Source organism: Nannobrachium achirus (genome assembly GCF_963921795.1).
Source record: "Nannobrachium achirus genome assembly, chromosome: 6".
NCBI classification, from domain to species: Eukaryota; Metazoa; Chordata; class Actinopteri; order Myctophiformes; family Myctophidae; genus Nannobrachium; species Nannobrachium achirus.
Window position 1 is genome coordinate 52,156,821 of NC_137815.1, and position 22,494 is coordinate 52,179,314.

Sequence of the window (22,494 nt, forward strand, 5' to 3'; positions counted from 1 at the left end):
GTTTTGTGTGCAATAAGGCTGAGAGTGCTCTTGGCACAAGCATTTCATTGTTTGTCTGTACTTGTATGGATACGCATTTGACTAATAAACCGAACCTGAACCTGAAAAAGTAGGCGCACAGAAAGAAATTGATTTGATGACTTAAGCAATGTAAGACCCATCTTTAATAATAATGCAGTCATGACTTAAATGAATATCTGTGTATATGACGGCATGCAATGGCCCCACCCTTTAAGGGCAGGGTCTGGGGGTCCTCCCCAGCAAAAGATTAACATAGTAGATGTAATTTCCAGTGTTCTGGTGAATTTTGGGAGTTTGACACCTCCAGGAGAAATTCCCACAATTTGTTTGTTGTTCATCTAATAAGAAAAAAGACAATCATGTTTCATGCAGGAAGTAGCTTAATGAGTTAGGATACTGAGCTAATGATACAGAGGCTGTGGGTTCAAGCCCCACTGAAGATCTTACTTTAAAGACTGATTTCCAGCAGAATAACTTCAAAACTAGAAGCAGTGCTCTTCCGAGCACAGGTCTCCACCAGGCCACACAAATTGCCCTGTTATAGCGCCACCATGAGGGCCATTTGAAAAATTTGGGGCAGAGGTTCTGAATTGGCATCCAGGGAGTGTGTGCTCATTTTGGGATCGACCGGGCCAACGGCGCCGGAGATTAGCTGTACACAAACTCGGAGGACGAATGGGCCTGTTATAGCGCCACCATGAGGGCCATTTGAGAAATTTGGGGCAGAGGTTCTAGATTGCCATCCAGGGAGTGTGTGTGCTCACTTTGGCAGCGTCCGGGCCAACGGCGACTGAGATTAGCTGCTCACAAACTGCGAGGACGCACGGACGGACGGACGGACAGACGGACACACGGACGGACGGAGGGGAAAACATACTCTCCCCCATGCCTTCGGCTGGTGGAGACAACCAGTTCAGAAAGCATTGTGAGATGACCTCGCCGTGTTGGCGCAGCGGACTAGTAAGAGGTCTGTGAAGTAGAATACCTTTAATAGGTTTGTTCAAATCTGGCCATGGTCGAGGCGCGGGGTCTGCTTGGGGTGTGTGGGCAATGCATGCAAGATCATAAAGATATTCACTTAAGTAATGACTTAAAGATGAGAAGTAAGATGTCTTACTTTGCATCAAATCTGTACACCATTTGGCATTTTAAGGCTGAAATTGTACCCACGCTAAAGCAAGCCTGATAAAAGTATCAAACATGTAAAAAAAATGTAACAGAACACAGGGAAATATTATATTTCTCTTAAGAAGTTTTGGGGGGAACCCCAGACCCTCATTGTGGAGTTCCGTGCATCCCCACCGACCCAAAAAAGTATGTCACAAAATCAAGGCGAAACACCTGGAAAAAAGTGAGTCTCATCAAGCGAAACACCCGGAGAAAAGTGAGTCCCAAAATCCCCCAAACAGTGAGTCACAAAATCAAGGTGAAACACCTGGAAAAAGGTGAGTCCCATCAAGGCGAAACACCCAGAGAAAAGTGAGTCCCATCAAGGTGAAACACCCGGAGAAAAGTGAGTCCAAAAATCCCCAAAAAAGTGAGTCCCAAAATCAAGACGAAACACCCGGAGAAAAGTGAGTCCCATCAAGGCGAAACACCCGGAGAAAAGTGAGTCCCATCAAGGCGAAACACCCGGAGAAAAGTGAGTCCCAAAATACAAAAAAAATCCCCAAAAAGTGAGTCCCAAAATCAAGGCAAAACACCTGGAAAAAGGTGAGTCCCATCAAGACGAAACACCCGGAGAAAAGTGAGTCCCATCAAGACGAAACACCCGGAGAAAAGTGAGTCCCATCAAGGCGAAGCACCCGGAGAAAAAAAAACTCATGCAAATGAGGTCCAAGTCAGACCTCTAGAAGGCTAATCTGTCTGTAATCGAGAGATTCTAGGCTGACTTGGACCTCATTTGCATGAGTTTTTTTCGCCTCCGGGTGTTTCGCCTTGATGGGATTCACTTTTTACAGGTGTTTCGCCTTGATTTTAGAGAGAGAGCTAGATCTCACACCTTTCAACAAAAAGAACAATCAACTTTTAAAACTTAAATCTGAAAACTTGTTCCTACATACTTTAACCGAGCAACTTGATTCACAATTCAAAAATTCCACCTTATTGTGCACATGCATGCTTGAGATGTTTTACTTTGAAACAATTTGTAGTTTTTGAAATATTTAATTTTAAGCGCCCAATGCATTGTCAATGACAATGGACATTTAAAGGAGAGAAAAATCAAACCATCAGTGTCAATTGCTCCAAAGTACTCCAACATCAAACTACAGGTAGACTGGGGTTTGAATATGGAACCTCTCTGCTGAAAGTCGGATCATTAGACCACTCAGGGATGGATTAATCCCCGCAAGGACCCCTGGTCGATAGTTTTTTATGGCCCCCTAAAAAACAACAGAAAGTCATTGTGACCGTAGGTCGCATTTACTATAAAAAACCTCCAGATCCTGTGAGTGCGTCGTACTGTGACAGTCACAGTACGTGACACCTCATCCCAGCTCAGCAAGATATACTAGCTGACCTGTTCTGACATCACAATGATGTTGCAAATGGGTTAGGGTTACATATATGGACATATTGGGCCCAATTTTGAACGTGGTATTCTATGCGCTCGTGTATTATTTAAGTCCGGTCGCATATGATTGTGGCGACAACACCCTCATATGCGTTGTTTTGCAATTAAGACGTGGGAGCTAAGTCTTATCAATGCGTTGTGCGGCGCCCGCACGCATATTTAAGGCATGGGGAGGTAACCTATGTAAATCAACCTGCGTTGTGCGGCCAGTGCAATTATGAAGGTCGAGTAACTTAAACAAATAGGGCATATCCTTAGACGTGCTTTCTTCACCTTTTATGCGCTAAATGACATGTTTATGCCCACATGAGACTGGGCGGCAGCCTTGCTTAACAAGAAACAGCAGATATAGGCCTATTTACCCTATAATTCAGCCACATTTCTTCATTCTGGTCTGATTAAAACAAAACAAAAAATCCATTCCTTCTTCTGTAGCCTACCAGTCATATGGCTCCCCCATGAAAGATATCACGCTAATATGGGACTTCGGCGATTTCTTTTATTTAATTATTATAGGTTGGCAAGAGCGGATTGCTGTAATTTGTGCATACTGTAGATGGCTGGTGTCGGCATTTTTCATTCATTCAACCTTTATTTATTTTCTCGAAAAGATCAATTGAGGGAGATCCTCATTGTGGGCTCGCCTAAAGGCGAGCACACGTATGTTATCTTCATTATTTATTTCTATACTAGTCAGTATCCTCAAAACTTTGGCGCGCTTCATCTCTTAAACGCTTACACCTTTCGACACCATTCAAATTTTTATGTGTTCAGCTTACTGAGGACAAGTGTGCGTGTATTTTTGGTTTTGAAATGTTTTGTAGTATAAATATAAAAAAATAAAAATGTTTAACTTTAAGCACCCAATGCATTTCCAATGGGTCCCCAGAGTGGAGAGAAGGATAATAGACCCATGTTTATGTTAAGGCGCTGTGGCTGCAGTGTTCACACTTCAGATATGCTATCTATATCATTGCGTTCACACAGGTCTGCTCTCTGATTTGATCCAAATGTCTAAGCTGTGTGATGTATAAAACTATAGTTATAGTTAAAACTATAAATAAATGTCCGTCTCCACTCTACTGATTACACAGCTGTGATCAAGAATCAAGTCCGGGCGATGGGATGTAAATCCCATAGCCATATATCCTAGAGCCCGCAGGGACAGTCAGCCATATTAGTGGTTGTTGTTGGTTGTCAGGGAGATATCAAAACCAATGCATTTCCAAGTCAGATCCACAAACACAATAAAAGCCATGCTCCACTCCTCAGTCTGGAGTGGCCACATAGAAGAACGCCTTGGTTATAGACATAGTGGAGGACATATGTGATCTGGGATTGTTAGCCTACAGTATATGCACTCAATATACTCCACTACAGTTGGAGTCCATTTGACAGTTGCTGGTTCCCAAACACAGAATCAAAAATGTAGATCTAGAACACATAGAATATGTACAGTACAGTAAGGTTCAGTAGAGTACAGTAAAAGTACAGTAAGGTTCAGTAGAGTACAGTAAAGTACAGTAAGGTACAGAAAGGTACAGTACAGAAAGGTACAGTAGAGTACAGTACAGTAAGGTACAGTAAAGTACAATACAGTACAGTAAGGTACAGTAGAGTACAGTAAAGTACAATAAAGTACAGTAAAGTAGAATAAAGTACAGTAAGGTACAGTGGAGTACAGTAAAGTACAGTAGAGTACAGTAAAGTACAGTATAGTAAGGTACAGTAGAGTACAGTACAGTAAGGTACAGTACGGTACAGTAGAGTACAGTATAGTATAGTACAGTAAGGTACAGTACAGTACAGTAAGGTACAGTAGAGTACAGTACAGTAAGGTACAGTAGAGTACAGTAAAGTACAGTAAGTTACAGTAGAATACAGTAAAGTACAGTACAGTAGAGTACAGTAAAGTACAGTAAGTTACAGTACAGTACAGTACAGTACAGTACAGTACAGTACAGTAAGGTGCAGTACAGTATAGTAAGGTACAGTACAATACTGTAAGGTACTGTACCTTACAGTACCTTAAAGTATCCTATTTGTTGGGTTGGAACCGAGCCCACACTGTTTCGAAGGAACAGTATTTCTAGTTTACAATGATGCCGAGATTACAGACAGAATTAATACAGATAGAAAAACAGTGTTGACAACTATTAGTTAAAACAGTTATAGAATTGACATGGCATGGAAAGCATTCACAGGACCATGGATGGATCTCTTTCAATTTTTAAAATCGCTTCATAATTGCCCGATCTATAAGAAATCAATCTGCAGTTTTGCTTTGCTTCATATAGATGCGTGATCGCTGATCGCGATGCGTCATGCCAATTTAGCCAAAGAAGAAAAAAAAAGCTCTCGAAGCACTATAGGCAGGCATGTTGACAGCTTTTAGGTCTAAATATGTTTTTTTCGGACACACACATGTACAGTAGCCTGTGCTACAGTGCAAGGACATGCAGCAGCCGTCTGGATGCCATCACCTAGGCGCTGAATTAAGTAATTAAACAGCCCTATTCTTTTACATCTCTGTCATTCTTGGTCTAATTTTACAAATGTAAATTTCTAAATAATAAATGAAATGTATTTATTATTACTGTACTCAATATCAAACTAAATCAGGTGGGATATGTTTTATTTCGTTTAATTAGGCTACTGGTTCCATCAGATTCCCTTTTTTTTTTTGGCAGGAGGCCGCAGAGCCTTTCCGTAGCCTATTAATTAATAGGCCACTATGCGTCCATTGTTCACTCAACAAGGCCAGCCTATGTCACACTGACACGCTGGCATGAGATGAGAGAGAGAAATAGATATGTGGACGTGACAAAAAAAAGTATTATATTAATATAGCCTTCTCTCTCTCTCGCTCTCTCTCTCTCTCTCTCTCTCTCTCTCTCTCTCTCTCTCGCCTTTTTTTCTCTATACGCAAACAATGTCGGTTCTAATAAAACAGACCTTATTGAGTGTGAGATATTTACAAGCATGATATCACTGTGTGAATAAGCATTAGCCCCCCCATCCTCTGGTTTTATGCCAGTTAAATGGAATGACGGACGAGCTTCTGATTGGTGAATGTACCTACCACGGTCATGCCATCGGTTTCCTGCAAGAAAACACACCCATGAATAATTTTTCATGTGGTGAGCGCACAATTACGATCATCGCAAATCACATAATCAGCTGCTGATCGTTATTCATGCGTCAAATGCGATCGTCGGCAGTCGGCAACTCCTTAGCACGGCCCTTAATTACCGTCTTCTTAATAGGGCCCATGTGTCAGTCTCATGTGGTCTATGACGTCAAACATCTATAGTCATCTCCATATTTGGGAAAATATGTCTACATTTTGTCCAAGTTGATCTCATGCCAAAGTGCCAGCGCTCACCCAGCAGTCTGCTGTAACCCAGGCTGATGTGTGCACGCGCTGCGTTGCGCATGTGCCCATGTGCGTGACCTCGCTCTTTAGGGGGAGGTCGCTTCTCGCCCTTAGGGCGTCTTACTGGTCAATAAAGTGTAACTATGCGAGTCATCAATGATCATAATACTATATTGCCACAGTTTGGTCAACAGCAGAATTTGATCTGTATGTTTTATTGAGCAATTGGAAACAGTGAGATATTGCATTTGAATTGAACAGACACAAGTGAAAGGTGAACATTAATCTGTTACATGTGATCCTGTACTCACAGCCGCTTCTCACTTTGACTGTATGAGCAGCGTTGCCAGGTCTGCTTAATACAAGCAACTTTGCTCTTGTTTTTCGGTTAAGTCGCTTGTAAATATTGCAATAGTTGTGCGCTGCGTTTTTGGAGGGCTTGTTGCTTATTTGGACTTGCTCCTTAATGTTGTTTAAACCAGTGGTTCCCACACAATTTCATGTCAAGGACCCTCCGAATGAATATGACTGCTTCTATAATATCAAGCACACTACAAATCAATCTGTCAGGCGTGAACAAGACTGGATGACTTAGCCCTGAGATAATTACAAAAAAACACTAAGATAAGTCCAGTAATAAGCAAATAATACATAAGACATTAATCAACAACAACAAAAACACAAATATTCTCAGTGCTAGAATTGAGCGCATGTCCCTTGCTGGACCCTCCACATGTTCTCTGGTATGATTTGCACTGGATATCATCACCCACACTTCATCCAATCAAACCTTTGGCAATTATTATTCAAATAATAATAATAATTACAAATAATAATATACAACCAGATGCAGTAAGAGATATAGGAGATATCCTATTTGATGTCTGATGCAATAGGGCATAGCAGTGCCATTTTCTGGTTCCACCAATCCAGTCCCCATACATTTTTCCCATAGGGATTTCCAAAAATATTTATATAAATTATTTTAAGCCTAGAATCAAGCCATCCAGGATCGTGGTGATTCATGACCATACAACATTTGATTATGTGTGGGGAAATTTAAAATGAATGGTGTCTGGGACCAGAAAATGGCCACCACCGCTATGGCCTATTATCTTCTATTCCAGTCAAAGCGTTCGGCGGGGCGGAGCAGCCACGCAATTTAGACTTTCCTGAAAAGAATCGTTGGTGCTCGTGAAATTGAACATCGCCAGTGGGGAGTCAAAAGGCGACCAAAAGAAATTCAGAAATTGTAAAAGAAAAAAAAAAGCTCTACAAGCTTACATTGTGAGCTTGTTGATCGGCTATTTTAGCCATTCGTCATCCAACTTAGTAGTGTAGGGCTTGCTTAAAACCATATACTGTAGGCCTACACTTAGTTGACTACACGTCGTGAGCTTGTAAATCGTCTATTTTCGCCAAATGTTCACTCCCAGAATAGGTAGACGAACATTCACGTTGGTTACAGACATCAGTACATAAAAGGGAACAGAGAAACAAAACAAAAAACACTATAAAATACATAATCAACATTGAAGCAGAAGGAAATACTTTGGAAAACATTGTAAGAAGTCTGCTAAAAAGTTTAAATAAACATCTGCATTAGAGATCAAAGGGATCAAGGAGTTGTGATATCGTATAGGCGTACAAGTGAGACGTTTTGCACATAGTAGCAGAATTGGAGAGGTTTAGCACCAATATGAAAATAATATATACGACTTCTCACCCCGCTTGCGTAACACGGGTGACGAGTTGTAGACAATTCGACCATGCGGCATCCGTGTCATTGCCAAGCAATCGCTCAAGTCCGCTTCTGGCTGTGCGCTTGCATCGTTTTAAATGTTTGGTGTTTTTTAGCGGACGCGTCAACTTATTATAAGTTGGGAGTGCATGGAGCACGGCAGCCGTATCAGAAAGCAATTGGGCCTCTTCCTTTACTTCATTCAAATGTTACCGATGATACTAATGACGGCTCTGTTCCGTTCTGGTCAAACAGAGTCAGGGTGCTGATATTGTGCATGTCGGCTCACTGGAAACACTCTGCTACACCAGCAGCAGTGGGTCTCAAAGTGTGGGCCAGGGACCCTTACGGCTATGTAACTCCGAGAGTGTACACTCTCAGAGTTATGGGGGTTCTTGAAACGAAAAAGGTTTGAGAACCACTGTGCTACACTAAATAGAGAAGAGCCTTAATTAGTAAAATTGCTAACACCTGTGAAGGAAGTGAGGAAAGAGGACCCCATTTATTTTACCAATATGGCTGCTGTGCATAGAAGCCCTATGTTCCCGTCGCAGGGTGTGACGCATGGTCAGATTTTTGTTTATCCCCCAGATTTATTTTCTTTTTTTAGACAGCGCTGGCGGTGATGAAGACGTAGATCCTGGCCAGGAAGGTGGTGAGCGTGCCCTGCCTCAGGAGCTTCATCTCCACGTCAATGAGGAAGTCGCGGGGCCGCCGCGCCTGCCGCTGCAGGTACACGGCGCCGGCGTGGCCGTTGAGCCGGCGCGCGCTGAAGAAGTCCTCCTCGTTGCCGCGCACCACCGCCACGGAGATCTGGTCACCGGCGTAGGCGGGCGAGGGCCCGATGCGGAAGATCTGCGCGGGCACCACGATGTGCGTCTGGAAGCTCAGCTGGTAGTAGGTGATCCGCAGCGCAGAGCTCTGGCAGTCCGGCGAGTTGGCGGGGCAGCTGATCCTCTCACACCGCCTAGAGAGAGGGAGACGTAAACACTTTTGAAAATGAGAAAAAACAATTACACAGTCATAATTTATGGCAGATGCGGCAAGATAAACAATAAAAACTCCAGTATTAAATAACATAATGCAACTCCTTTGAAGTTTGAACAGAGGCGGATTTCATTCTATGAGATCTATGCATTTGTACATTACAAGTAACTTTCTGTAGTTCATTTCTTTGGCCACCAGATGGTGATCTGGGCTTTTTTTTTAGCATTTAGAGGGGAAAACGTTCATCCTACTATGTGTTTTAAAGCGATCGGTGCATGAATCATTGTAAAGAATAATATTCTAAGGAACATAGTGTGTCCCTTATCAGTTCAATAAGGACACATATTAGTTCCCAAATAAGGGACAATTCTGTATTTCAAGGGACGGTTGGCAACCATAGAAGCAACCATTATCCAGAGGACAGCTGTTTATAGCAGTAAAACAGGACTCACGTGTCAGACACCTTCTTGTAGTTGGGAGGACAGTCAAAGGACAGACACCTGAAGCCTCCCTGGATGTTGAAGCACGTCTGCCCAAACGAACAGTTGTGGCTTCCAGCCGTGCATTCGTCAATATCTGGAAAAATAATAGATCAAACATAGTGTTAATACCATGCTGCCTCTGTCACTTGTAGCTAAACAAAAAAAAAAGAAAAACATTCAGATTTTAACTGTGTGTTGACTGATATGAAGTCTCTTGGCCAACCAGTGTTAATTCTTACAGCAAACAAACTTGATTTAGTTTAGTCATAGTCTTTTGAATATTTTTTTTTTCTTCTAGTCATATTTTAGTCATCTAAAAAGTTTTAGTTTTAGTTTTAGTCTAGTTTTAGTTCAAACTAAATATAAGATTTTAGTCGACTAAATCTACAGTTGATTTTGTAGACAACATTTTATTTTGGCAGGCCTTGATGCAGCGGGCATCGTGATGGCAGATTTTCCACTCGGTTGCATCTTGGGGTCCCCACTCCCAGACCCCCTGACTATTTAAGACCCAAAAGAGAAATTAGACGTTTGCCCGGGACCCACACTAGTGAACATAGCAGATCTACAGGCTCACAACGTGTTGCTTCGCTCCGCTTGTAGATCGTCTATTTTCACTACTTCTTAAACTTTGTAAATGTGTTTTCAAATGTATGGAATGTCTTAGATTTTTTTTTTTTTAATAATGAAATTACATAAATATATATAAATATTTTTTTTAATCAAGAAAAAAAAATGTTGTTTTGAAATAATAGTAATTCAAAACAAAATGTAGGAAAGAAAAAAAATGAGGGACCCATACGAATGTGTCTGCGACCCAGTGCTTGGGAACCAGTGCTGTAGGGCAGTGGTTCTCAACCTGTGGGTCGGGACCCCCAGGGGGGTCCCCAAATTATTTTGGGGGGGTCCTCAGATGATTAACGTAATGTGCAACAATGTTTTCTCTCTCAACAGTAAACAAACCAACATAAAGTTTAAGTGTACAGAGGTATAACTGCACATTTCTAAAGTGACAATTTAAGGACTTTTTTAATACCTCTAAATGACAAATTAAACATTGGCCAAATTGTCAGGCAGAAGTTGTGAAAATAGCCGATCTACATGCTCACAACGCCTTGCGTTGCGAGGCGTTGTAAGCATGTAGATCTGCTATTTTCACAATAGAACCGTGTTGAACAAAATGCAATTCATCAACATTAGAGTGGAGGGGGGGGGGGGGGGTCCTCAGTTAAAATATGATTATTTTGGGGGTTGCGGCCTGAAAAGGTTGAGAACCAGTGCTGTAGGGGGAGCCAGGGAGGAGGTGCTTGCTGACCTTTGCAGGTGCGTCCGTTGGCAGACATCTGGTAGCCGTGGGGCGGACAGGCACACTGGTAGCTGCCCGCCACGTTGACGCACTGGAAGGCACACAGGTTGCCCACACTCTGGCTGCACTCGTCAATGTCTGCAGGAGACACACAGAGGTTACGCACATGCATTACTGCTGTTGTCGGGCAGAAACCTCTAATCTCCATATTCTAACTTTTTGTGGGATTTTTTAGTTTTAGTTTTTGAGCGGTGTTCACACCGTCTCCTATACGTGGCCGTGTGTGTGGGTATGTATGCGTCCGTCCGTCCGTCCGTCCGTCCGTCCGTGTATGTAGCCTGCAGTACCTTTTCTGACCACACATGTTAAGGGAGGGGCGCTGTTGTTCAGACTCACATTCACACACACATACACGCACGCACGCACACACACACGCAGCCTCCACCGCTCAGTTCACACAAGTGTGATTTTTTTGTAAACTTACGCCCTATTTGATCATGCAACAGCGTCCTACAAAAGCAACAAAAGTAGATCTGCAAGCTCGAAACGCGACACATTTTGAGCTTGTTGAACTGCTACTTTTGATGTTGTGAAAAGTCACAGTTTTGGACATGATGAGCTTTCCACCCGACAGAGATGATATGCACATTATTACATTTTCGATTCACGACGTAGAGAACGACTTACAATATACAGTAATAAGTAATAAGCAAGGTAAACACATGTCTCCGCAGCCTCCACTGGCTTCCGGTTGCGGCCCGCACGGAATACAAAACTCTGATGCTGACCTTCAAAGCAGCCAAAGGTATGGCTCCTCCATACCTCCAAAACCTGATCAACCCCTACACCCCCACCCGTGCACTTAGATCAACCAACACAGGGATGTTGACAGAACCCTCGCTAAAAACCCCAGGGCAAAAATCCACTCGTCCGAGACAGTTTGCCCTCCTGGCCCCCAAGTTGTGGAATAAACTCCCTGTCGCACTTAGAACAACGGACTCACTCGCTAGCTTTCGCCGAGGACTGAAGACTCACCTTTTCAGACTCCAACTAAACCCTTAGCACTACTGGAAAAATCAATGACCATACATGAAGCTAGTTAGAATTTGTTTTTAGGTTTAGGTTTTTACGGATTATAACGATTTTCTTTTCTAGATATATATTCATTCACATTTGTTATATTGCTGTTGATGTACTGACACTTAATCTTGTTTATTATTGTGATGTTTATTTGCTTATTGTAAGTCGCTTTGGATTAAAAGCGCCTGCTAAATGCCTAAACTGTAAACTGTAAACTGTCACTTCACTGTCATCTGGGTACCCCCGGAAAGAAAAAACACGTGGGGACCTCCCAACCCACTGGTTCTCAACCCACAGGTTGAGAACCACTGTGCTTTATTGAAATAGTGTGTCCCGTCCGTCCCCATACCTTCACAGGTGTGTCCGTCCTCCTTCAGGTAGAAGCCTTGGCGGCAGTAACACTGGTACGAGCCGTAGATGTTGGCACACTCCTGAGCGCATGGCTTCTTCTCACACTCATTCTCGTCTGAGGAACAAAGTATATACAGTATATATATACACTCCACTACTGTACTTAACCTTACATTATGTTACAAGCTGACTACCCTGGGTACCAGCCTGCTACGCTACGTTCAGTGTAGTGGTTTTGTCACTCAGCCTGGCAAGCCTCCATTTGACTTGTATTTCTGAACTGTTACATAGGCGACGTCGTTGCTGATTAGGCGTTAGGGTAGCTACGTCATCAGCCAGCCAATACACACTAGTGTCTGAACTCTGCCACCCACTTGACAAATACATTAACATTTTTACATTTTAAATAAAAAAGGAAAGAAATAAGTACATATTATTTAAAAAAAAGTTTAAACAATAATAAAACAATTCCAAAATGTATTTTATGTCTAACATTTTCAAATCTATTAATTTCCATAAATAGGCTAAATTAAAGAAGTAGTGAAAATAGCAGATCTATGAGCTCACAACAAGCTCACAGCTCGCGTTGCGAGCTGGTGCAGAAACGTGCAAGCGTAAAAATGACTCTTTTGTGTCTTGAGATTGACGTGACGTCAGGGAGAGGGAAACTCTGTTACCTTCACAGTTCTTTCCGTCGAAGGCCAGGGAGAAGCCAGAGGTGCAGGAGCAGTGGTAGGAGCCCGGGGTGTTCTCACAGGTCTGGGCACACAGGCGGCCCGGGTAGCGCCAGCACTCATTGATATCTAGCATGAGGATGACAGTAGCGTCAGTTCAGCGATGTTGCCATACCTTAGCAACAGGCATGATGAATTTATTTTAACTCATTCTGTGCCAGCGCCCTCTAGGGGCCAAGGAATGCCAGGGTATCTCTCATAGGCGAGCGCTTTAGCTTCCAGGACCTCACCTTCCAGGACCTCACGTGCTCACGTTCATGCACGTCATGGAAATGTCTCGGATGATAATGCTAACAGAATGGCTATTCCCATTTTGTCATCTAAAAGATCATTTTTGGGCGATTTCGCCGTAAATAAACCTCGCGCCGCTTCCCTAAAGACACAATCCAGAGATATAAGCCTTCAAAGATGTGGTCTTTCATTGGATTAGGCGGAGATTGGCGATTTCGTTCGCAAATTACGGCCGGCCGGGAGGTTGCTAGCTTTCGGCTAGTAGCTAGAAAAATCAGGCCAGGCTTCAGAATAGTAAGGGGATTTTATAAGATATTTGACTAAACTGCGAAGTAAATCGTTACCAAGAAATTTCTTCACCAATGTGTTTCTAAAGGTGTGTGATACTATGTACTAAAAGGTTGAAATTCAACTCCCGGGGGAAACCTCTTAAAAAAAACGAGGTTTCCCCCGGGAGTTGAATTTCAACCTTTTAGTACATATTATTACACACCTTTAGAAACACATTGGTGAAGAAATTTCTTGGTAACGATTTACTTCGCAGATTTTCTTATGTTCCCCTTACTAGAAGGCCTCTTATCATTTTATTCATTTAATTAAAAAAAGCCGGACTACTTCGGGATCGGCACACTCGTGTACTCATCGGAAGCGGCGCCGAACATCGGGTGAACATTGGGGAGCTCAAAAATGTATTTTAAACCATTTTTAATGGAATATATCGTCGGACAGAGTAGAACGGCTAGCTGGCTAGCGGCTAGCGAGCCAGGACCACCCACGACTCTACAAGCAGCTCGGGGTAAGTGAATTAATAAAAAAAAAATTGTATTGGATTGAAATAAAGCCGAACTAGTTCGGGATCGGCACAGAATGAGTTAAGAAGTACATTTATTTTTTCCCCCCCTGTAGCCAAGGTATGGCCTCTGGATGATGATGATGATGATGATCAGTGGTGGAAAAAGCACTCACATTTTTTACTTGAGTAAAAGTATCACTACTGCAATGTAGAAATACTCTTGTTACAAGTCTGGAATAAAAAAATTACTTGAGTAAAAGTACAAAAGTATAGACATCAAAATGTACTTAAAGCGAAAGTAAACGTACTCATCATGCAGAATGTCCTCATTTCGAGTTTTCAAATGTATACAAATCTTTTGAAAATAGCAGATCTACAAGCTCGCAATGTGTCTCACCGCATTGTGAGCTTGTAGATCTGCGAAGCGACGCGTTGTTCAGTGTCTTGCTCAAGGACACTTTGACATGAGCCAGGAGGAGCCAGGGATCGAACCTGGAACCTTCGGATTCCAAGACGGCCGCTCTACCTCCTGAGCCACTGCCCCCTTCATTCATTCATTCATTCATTCACGTGGACCTTATTTTTCTGTTGTTGTTGACAGTCATAGCTGCCAGTTCCCATCTGATGTTGTGTGGGAGTTCTGACTGCTCCAGATCGTGCTGCATAACTGCTAGCTCGCATAACGACTTCAGACTAGGACTTAAGTCTAAGATGTACAAGTCATCATGTGTGTCTGATTGATCAAAAAGGATAATGCGATCTCCTACCATGCAACAGCACATCATCATATACAATTCATACGTCTGAGGCCGGGCTTTCCCCTTGGGCTTAACCCTCTTCCAGGAAAAGGTCTCTGGATTGAATTTCCACATACCGAAGAAATAGTCACCACATATGTAAAGCTCTCCATTGTAAGTAAAGGCTGAATGACTGAATGATTCTTCAGGTAGCTGTGCAGAAGGTGTGCTCAGCCAGCAGTTTGTCTCTGTGTCAAACACTCTGATGGCGTTGCGTTGTAGTACCCCACTGCCGCCGAAGCACCCAAATACAAACATCTTTGTCCCGATGATGGTGGCAGAGTGACTTGTTGAAGCACGTGGTGGAGTGCCTCTGGTGTTAATTAAAGACCAGGCCATTGTGCTGGTGTCCAGCGTGTAGATGTCTTTAAAGAGTCCAGTCAGCAGGGTGCAACCTCCGTAGATATACATGACCTTCCCCAAGACACAGGCTGAATGGTGGTACCTCGTCTCTGGAACAGTCCCAGAAACCCTGGGTTTGAACCATCTGTAGGTGTCGACGTCAAAGGCATGAAGGATATTGGAGTATGGGCGGCCTCCCCAGATGTAGACAATATCGTCTATAAGCACAGCTGTGCAGCCATCTCCAGGCATCTTATCAATGGGTTGTTCTCCAGTTGCCATTGGGGGCGGCGTCATCCAGCGTAAAGTCACTGTGTTGAAGATCTGAACACCATCAGATCTTCCATCTGAATCCATCATCTGAATGTATCCGTAACGGTAACACTCAAAAGCGTACACCTTGTGTCCAACCGCAACAGCCACACAACGGCATCGTTTTGCTCCTCCACTCAGGTGCACCATCCAGCGGAACATTTCTCACGATCAAAAGACTATTGAGCCGAGCTGGGATATATCAAACCACTCTCCGTCAAAGTATCCTAAAATGTGTGCAGACTCTGCATGCTAGCACTTATTGGTTCAGTGGCACAAATGTCACGCAACGTTTGTCCAATCCAAGAAGCAGATTGGTTGTGTTGGCCAATTAAGGAAGCTGGTGACCTTTGATCTCCCATATGGTAAACTGATCACCAGCCATAGAGTATAATAAAGACATGGACAAAGGGAGCAGTGACGTCATCTATCGGTTTCTACAGGCACGTTTTTAAGCCACTATTTCCAGCTAATTCAAATCCACCATCTTGGAACTTACAGTCCAGAAAAGCAACCAGAAAACGAATGTCATTTTATTTTTATTTTCTCCAAGGAAGGGCAGCAAGGGTGGGTCCCAGAAGCCCCAGAAGCTTACCCTACTTCATCATCAATTAGAAATAATTTACAAAAATATATATATTTCATGGTAATTGAAAGAAGACTTTAACAATATATTGACTGACAGCATAAAGTATTTATAACAATGATTAGTGTAAAGTCCAGTCAAATTCCCATTGTAATCATTTAGCGTGATGTTTGTTCTGCAGCATCTGCTAGGCCATTAATGACAATGCCTGGGAATTCAGAACTTCCTTACTAGCTTCATTTAAAACGTATTAAGGCCGGGAACACGTCTTTGTCGCTTCAGATTGTAACCACTTTAACCATTATTTTTATTACTATTACTATTATTATTATTATTACTTTAACTATTGACAAATAGTAGATATACAAGCGGCACTCAGTGCCGCGCTGCGAGCTTGTAGATCTGCTATTTTTAAAAAAAGTATTATATAATATATTTTGACCAGATTCTATAAATGTCTAAATCCTTCTTCTAAATCAGTGGTTCTCAACTTTTTTCATGTCAAAAAATGACATGTATTTGACCACAGACCCCTGTGAGCTTGTATATCTGTTATTTTTCAATAGCTAAAGTATATAATAATTCTTAATTCTTAATGACAACAGCTGGGAATTCGGCTTCATTTTAAAATCAGATGCTTGTCACCATCACAACCTCAGTCCAGGCAGGTTCAGGTCATCTCTCACACAGAGGAAGCAGAAGAAGGGGAAGTTGCTACAGGCAGCTGTATTTCTTGCTACATGACATTTTGAGAACTACTGCTCCAAACCAGTGGTTTAGAGCATGTGCTTGGTTCCAGACAAGCACTTGGAAATGTTGAGGCATTACATTTATTTTGACTCGGTTCCACAGATAAGCCTACATATTTTTGTTGCCTCTTCTTTAGAGTTGTTATAGTATATAGTTTGTTGCAACAATGGTATTATTATCTTCTTCTTCTTTTTACCCCCTTCCTTTTAGAGTCATTAAAAAGGTGTTAAAAGTCCTTGTATTGTCGCTTTAGACACGAGCAGTATGTGCAGCCTATACACTGTACACTTACAGTATACTGTATGATGGTTTGTTTACCATTGAGTGACAACACAATGTTGCACATTGAGCAAATCAGCCGGGGACCGGGGGGGGGGTCCCCGGCTGGGGGGGGTCCCCGACTGTGGGTCCCTGGAGGACCCACAGTTTGAGAATCACTGCTCTTAACTGTTCATCATCATCATCATCATCATCATCATCATCATCATCATCGTCGTCATGGTAACAGTGGTACACACACACACTCACCGGTGCAGAGCTGTCGTATTGCATCATACTGGTACCCAGTCTGACAGTCACACCTGTAGCTGCCTGGCAGGTTCACACACACCTGAGCAGCTCCACACCTATGACCCCCTGTCTGGCACTCATCCACATCTACACACACACACACACACACACACACACACACACACACACACACACACACACACACACACACACACACACACACACACACACACACAAAACACAAGTACATGTTGATATTAACTCTTTTACTGCATGTAGACTAAGCTAGCCTAATCATCTACTCTGCTCTTGCCAGCAAATCTGAGCGTTTTCACAATACCTTTGAAAATTCATAGAATATTATCCATCCATTATTTCCATTCATGCTGAGGACGGAGATCTCTGTTTCTTTTTAATGCGAGCGTATTAATATCGCTGTTGTTTGTTTTTAATCTTTTTAATGCGAGCGCATTAATATCGCTGTTTGCTACTGTAAGGATTCAAGTCAATTTCAGATATTTAACCACTTGAAATGTCAATACTTAATTACTTGACCCTTTACTCATCAGCTCTTTTTCCCCTCTACACCAAACCTCTTTGCCGAAAATAGCCGATCTACAAGCTCACAACGCCTCGCGCTGGGAGGCGTTGTGGGCTTGTAGATCTGCTATTTTTGGCAAAAGTTCTCAGAATATATTATGAAGCTAGGATTCAAGTGGTTGAAGAGAAAAAAGTTTCTATCACACAACGATTTGGAGGACCCCTTGTAGTAACTATGAGGACCCCCTAGGGGCCCCGGACCCCCTGTTGAAGACCCCTGAGTTAAAAGACCCCCGTGGGTCTTCTAGTGTCAGGAAAAAACTATATAGAAGAGATGTTTTTCGCCCAAACTAAAGTCAGCACAAAGCAAGGAAGAAGAACCCTGCAACAAATGACGAGCAGGCTCGTCATAGGCGTTAAATTTGTTAAATGTGAATCTTCCTAACCAATGATGTGAGGAGGTGCGCTGATTAGTGACAGACTGACTTGGGCCCTGACGGGGGTTAAACTAGTAAGACGCCTCAGGGCGACATGCGACCCTGAGGTCGCGCCAATTCTTGGCCATCTGGCCAGAGATGTATATCGGACCAGTTACCCATATATGGAGATCCATGTACTGTGTATAGTACATCCCTTTTATCCCCATACAAGGAGATCCCTGTCTGAACCAACCGCACAGATATGGGCTGTCTTCCTCCATATATGGGCATTCCCATATGAAGTCCTGTTAGATATGGGCTTAATATTGATGACATATATGGGCATAAAAGGGATTCTGTTAGAGTGGTTCCCATGACATCACAACATACAATATCTTTTATGCCCAATACATGGAGATCCCTATCTGAACCAGTCACACATACTGTATATGGGCCATGTCTTGGCCATCGGGCCAGTGATATATATCGATGACATCAGGGATCTTCAAATATGGGCATAAAAGGGATTCTGGGGAATGCCCATATATGGACTTTTACATAGGTGATGTCACCTGAGATATCACCTGTGATGTCACAGTGAAGTGTCAAGGGAACCAACCCATAGACTGTAAAAATGTGTACAAACACATCTACACGCGGACAAGCTGTGACATTTCTCATGGTAAACTGCGACCTTCGGTCAAAAAAAAAAAGAAAATCACGCTCATATTTACCCTCAAGATATTTAGTTTTTGTCAGTGAAAAAAAGCAGTGGTGTAAAGTAGCTAAATAAATTTTGTACTGTACTTAAGTACAACTTTGAGGTACCTGTACTTTACTTGAGTACTTCCAATTTCCAAAACTTTTACTTCTACTCCACTACATCTCGGATCCAAATGTTGTACTTGTACTCACTTTGCAGATATAAATTATAATATTAAACGAGCTTGTAGATCTGCTATGATCAAACATTTTGTACTTTTACTTTTGGTACTTTAACTCATACAGTGACAAACGACTTTCAGATCAACTATCTCACTATGGACTTCCCTGCCAAACGACTTAAATCGACTTTTACTTTTTTTTTTTACCCCATTAAATCTAGTAAACATGATTTCAATCGCGATTTAGCATGTTCCACCCCCAATACAACCCCATCTTTCATACAGGGCAGCCATCTTTGCTTACATAACATGTAAAACATATTGGCTATTTTCTCAAGAATGCCTGAACGGATTTCCAATCTGATTTTTTTGTTTGAAAGCTGTGAACAGCATGCAGTGGGCGTGCATGATCTGTGCACTATAAATTACATGGAAGTCTATGGAGATTTATGGCAGGGAGAACCCAAAGAAGGCATATTTAATTGGCAGTAAGTACATTTTGAGGCCAATACTTTCCTACTTTTACTCAAGTAGGTTTTGAATTCTGGACTTTTACTTGTAATGGAGTATTTCTACATTGCAGTATTGATACTTTTACGTAAGTAAAATATGTGAGTACTTTTTCCACCACTGGAAAAAAGGTAGTCGACCAGCATTTTTCGCCATTGTTTTAGTCGACAAAAAGAACACTTGCGGGGACATCTTGACCTCAAAAGTATAGTAATATCTGGCATGTACGTGCACTCACACACATGCACGTACACGCGCACTCACCTACACACTTGGTCCCATCGGGACTGGCCTGGTAGCCAGTGTTACACATGATCACCTTCCTCTGACAGGTGTAGGAGCCCACCGTGTTGATGCAGTTGAACCCCCCACTGCAGGGCTCACTGATACTGCTGCACTCATTGATATCTGTACAGAGACAGACAGACAGACAGACAGACAGACAGACATTTCCAACATTTAAAATAAGTATGTATTTCAAAAGATTAGTATATCGTCGTTGTTGGGTGGAAAAAACGTGTATGTCCAAAACCGTTCGTTTTGTATTTATCGTTTTAAAAATGATCTAAACTAGTGAAAATAGCCGATCTACAAGCACACAACACCTCACGGTGCAAGGCGTTGTGTGCTTGTAGATTGGCTATTTTCACTAGTTCTGTGCAATAGTCTTGTGTGATGAAGCAGGGCTTTACTTTACGGAAAAACATACAAATTTGAAACTTGGAGATACGAGGTTTCTGCCCGTCAACGACGATATATATATACGTATATATATATATATATATACACACAAGAAAAAAGTCACACCTTTTCATCAGTTAAAATTAAACAATTCGACATTTCTAAAAAGTAGAATAAAATTAAAAGAAAGTAATTTCCATAAATAGTCTAATCTTTCTTTTGGTCTTGAGCTAAAACGTTTGGGAAACCACTGTTATCAATTACCTGACATAAATAACCCCACTGCCTGAGCTTGTAGATCAGGATTTTTTTTAAATAAAACATTTTTATTAAAAATAATAATATTAATTCCTTGCGCCAGCAGAGCACGCAAGTACTTTGGTCGGTGCCGTCTGTTTTTCCGGCGGTATCTGTCTGTGTGTGACCTGATATAAATAACAAGGCACAAGTTGGCCAGTGCCAACTTGCCCACCCACATACAGACAGCACCGATCACAGTATTTGCACACTCTGCTGGCGCACAAGTAGGCCATATATGGCCACGAGTGCACAAGTTGGCACCTCGACAGAGTGCAATCTAGTTAAAACAATAATAAAGAAAATAACCAGTTCTCACAGAGGACTAGCCTTTATTATTATTTATTAATTTTATTTTTAATAAAACATTTATTTTTAGTTTTTCATTCAATATGAAAGTAGAGAGATGATGAGATTAGATATAGCTATACTGTAGAACTGACAAGCAGACAAATAAACTGTTATGCTACTTTGGCCACCAGAGGGCGACAAGTGTCCGTCTCTTACCGATACAGTTGCCATGGGAGTCCTGGGTGAATCCGGTCAGACACTGCTGTTTAGGTTTACACTGAAATGAGCCGTCCGTATTCACACACTCCTTACCACCCGCACAGTTGTGTGTACGCAGCACACACTCATCGATGTCTGTCAGAGAGAGAGAGAGAGAGACAGAGAGAGAGAGAGAGAGAGAGAGAGAGAGAGAGAGAGAGAGAGAGAGAGAGAGAGAGAGAGAGAGAGAGAGAGAGATGCATATCATTGCTGTCAAGCAGAAACCTCTTATCTGTTATCTCCAACTTCTTTTGTAAATTAATGCCCTAATCATGTACAGCATCCGAGAAAAGAATCCAAAGTAAGCCACACACCGTGTTTTGAGCTTGTAGATCTGCTACTTTAGCTTTTTTTATATTTGAATCCTGAAAAGTAACCGTTTTGGACATACATGTATAAGGTTTCAACCCTGTTATGCACTGTATTCATAAGATCATAGAAATAAAAAGATCATGAAAGTAGTGTACCCACTCCATCTAGTTAGCTGCATTAGTATATAGGCTGGCCCCAGGCTACACTCCATCTATCCAGTCCGATTTGAACCCTGAACTTGCGATAATATCTACCATCCTACTGCTAGATGTGGGGGCCATGTGTCTGCAGCCTGGATTTCTGACACTTGGTGGCACTGTGGTTCAAGTGACTGCATGCACATGGATGGCCGAAGCCTCACAGAAACTGAAACAAACCTTCACTGAAACCATGAGAAATATTCATTTTCTTCCTTTTCCCCCACCTCCTGCTTCTCCAGCACTGAAAAATGTATTCTGCTATTTGGCCCCAGTGAGAGTGGCTCTTCAAGGTGTTTGTGGTTGTGAGAAGTTTTCCAGCATTTTTCTTAGCCAATCATCACCAGGAGGAGGATGTTTTTCTCAGCCAATCATTAACATCATCAGAGGAGAGAGACTCTTACACTAGAACATGGGTCTTCAACAGGGTGTCCGAGACTCTTAGGGAGTCCCCTATAGCATCCCTATTCTGAAGGGAACGTTAGCTGAAAATAGCAGATCTACAAGCTTGTCAGCAAAGAGGTTTGGTGTGTAGACTAGAGGGAATAAAGAGAGATACAAGTTTTGAGGGTTTAACCCTTCTATTGTGTTAAGGTAATCTTTGACCCCTTTTCAAGTTTAAATAGGTAAAACGTATCCTTTACATATCTTTATTGAGACAAGCTTCATGATATCCTCAGAAACATCTACAGTAATTTAACACATTAAATTAATTATCATCATTTTAGTTCATCCGTGGTCACTCACACGCTCCCTTAACCAGAGTTCGAGTTACGTGGGTGCCAGTGGGGTCTTAGCTCCCATAGTTAAAGTCTGGGACCCCATAGTCAACAACCCCCTTTGGGGTCTCTTTTTTTCTAAGTGTGTTTTTTTTTTTTTTTTTCTCGTTTTTTTTTATTTTTTATGTTCCATTGGAAGAATTTATATTATTTATGTTAACTAGATATACTAAATAAACATGTTAGACAGTAAGACTGAACAATGACATCACACCGTTTAATCCTACTATTCATTTTATTATTATAAATCAGGCGCATTTAATGTGGGGTGTGAGTCTTCCTTTACCGTCCGGGTTATAACACACTCGCTGCAATGGTTCCTACCTTTCCCCCAGGGCCGAGGAGGCCCTGG

At 42.1% G+C, this 22,494-nt stretch overlaps 1 protein-coding gene across 1 annotated transcript in view; it reads right to left on the reverse strand.

Annotated features, from left to right (window-relative positions):
- Window positions 1-8,319: 8,319 nt before the first annotated feature.
- Window positions 8,320-22,494, reverse strand: part of LOC308287160 (fibulin-2-like) — a gene marked incomplete at both ends in the record, with an annotated part of 45,129 nt that continues 30,954 nt past the window's right edge. The window contains 8 exons of the mRNA XM_080728280.1: window positions 8,320-8,680; window positions 9,153-9,276; window positions 10,498-10,626; window positions 11,918-12,034; window positions 12,597-12,722; window positions 16,993-17,055; window positions 19,592-19,735; window positions 20,813-20,950. Coding sequence (XP_080584406.1) covers window positions 8,320-8,680; window positions 9,153-9,276; window positions 10,498-10,626; window positions 11,918-12,034; window positions 12,597-12,722; window positions 16,993-17,055; window positions 19,592-19,735; window positions 20,813-20,950 — 1,202 coding nt within the window. The remainder of the gene's footprint in view (window positions 8,681-9,152; window positions 9,277-10,497; window positions 10,627-11,917; window positions 12,035-12,596; window positions 12,723-16,992; window positions 17,056-19,591; window positions 19,736-20,812; window positions 20,951-22,494) is intronic.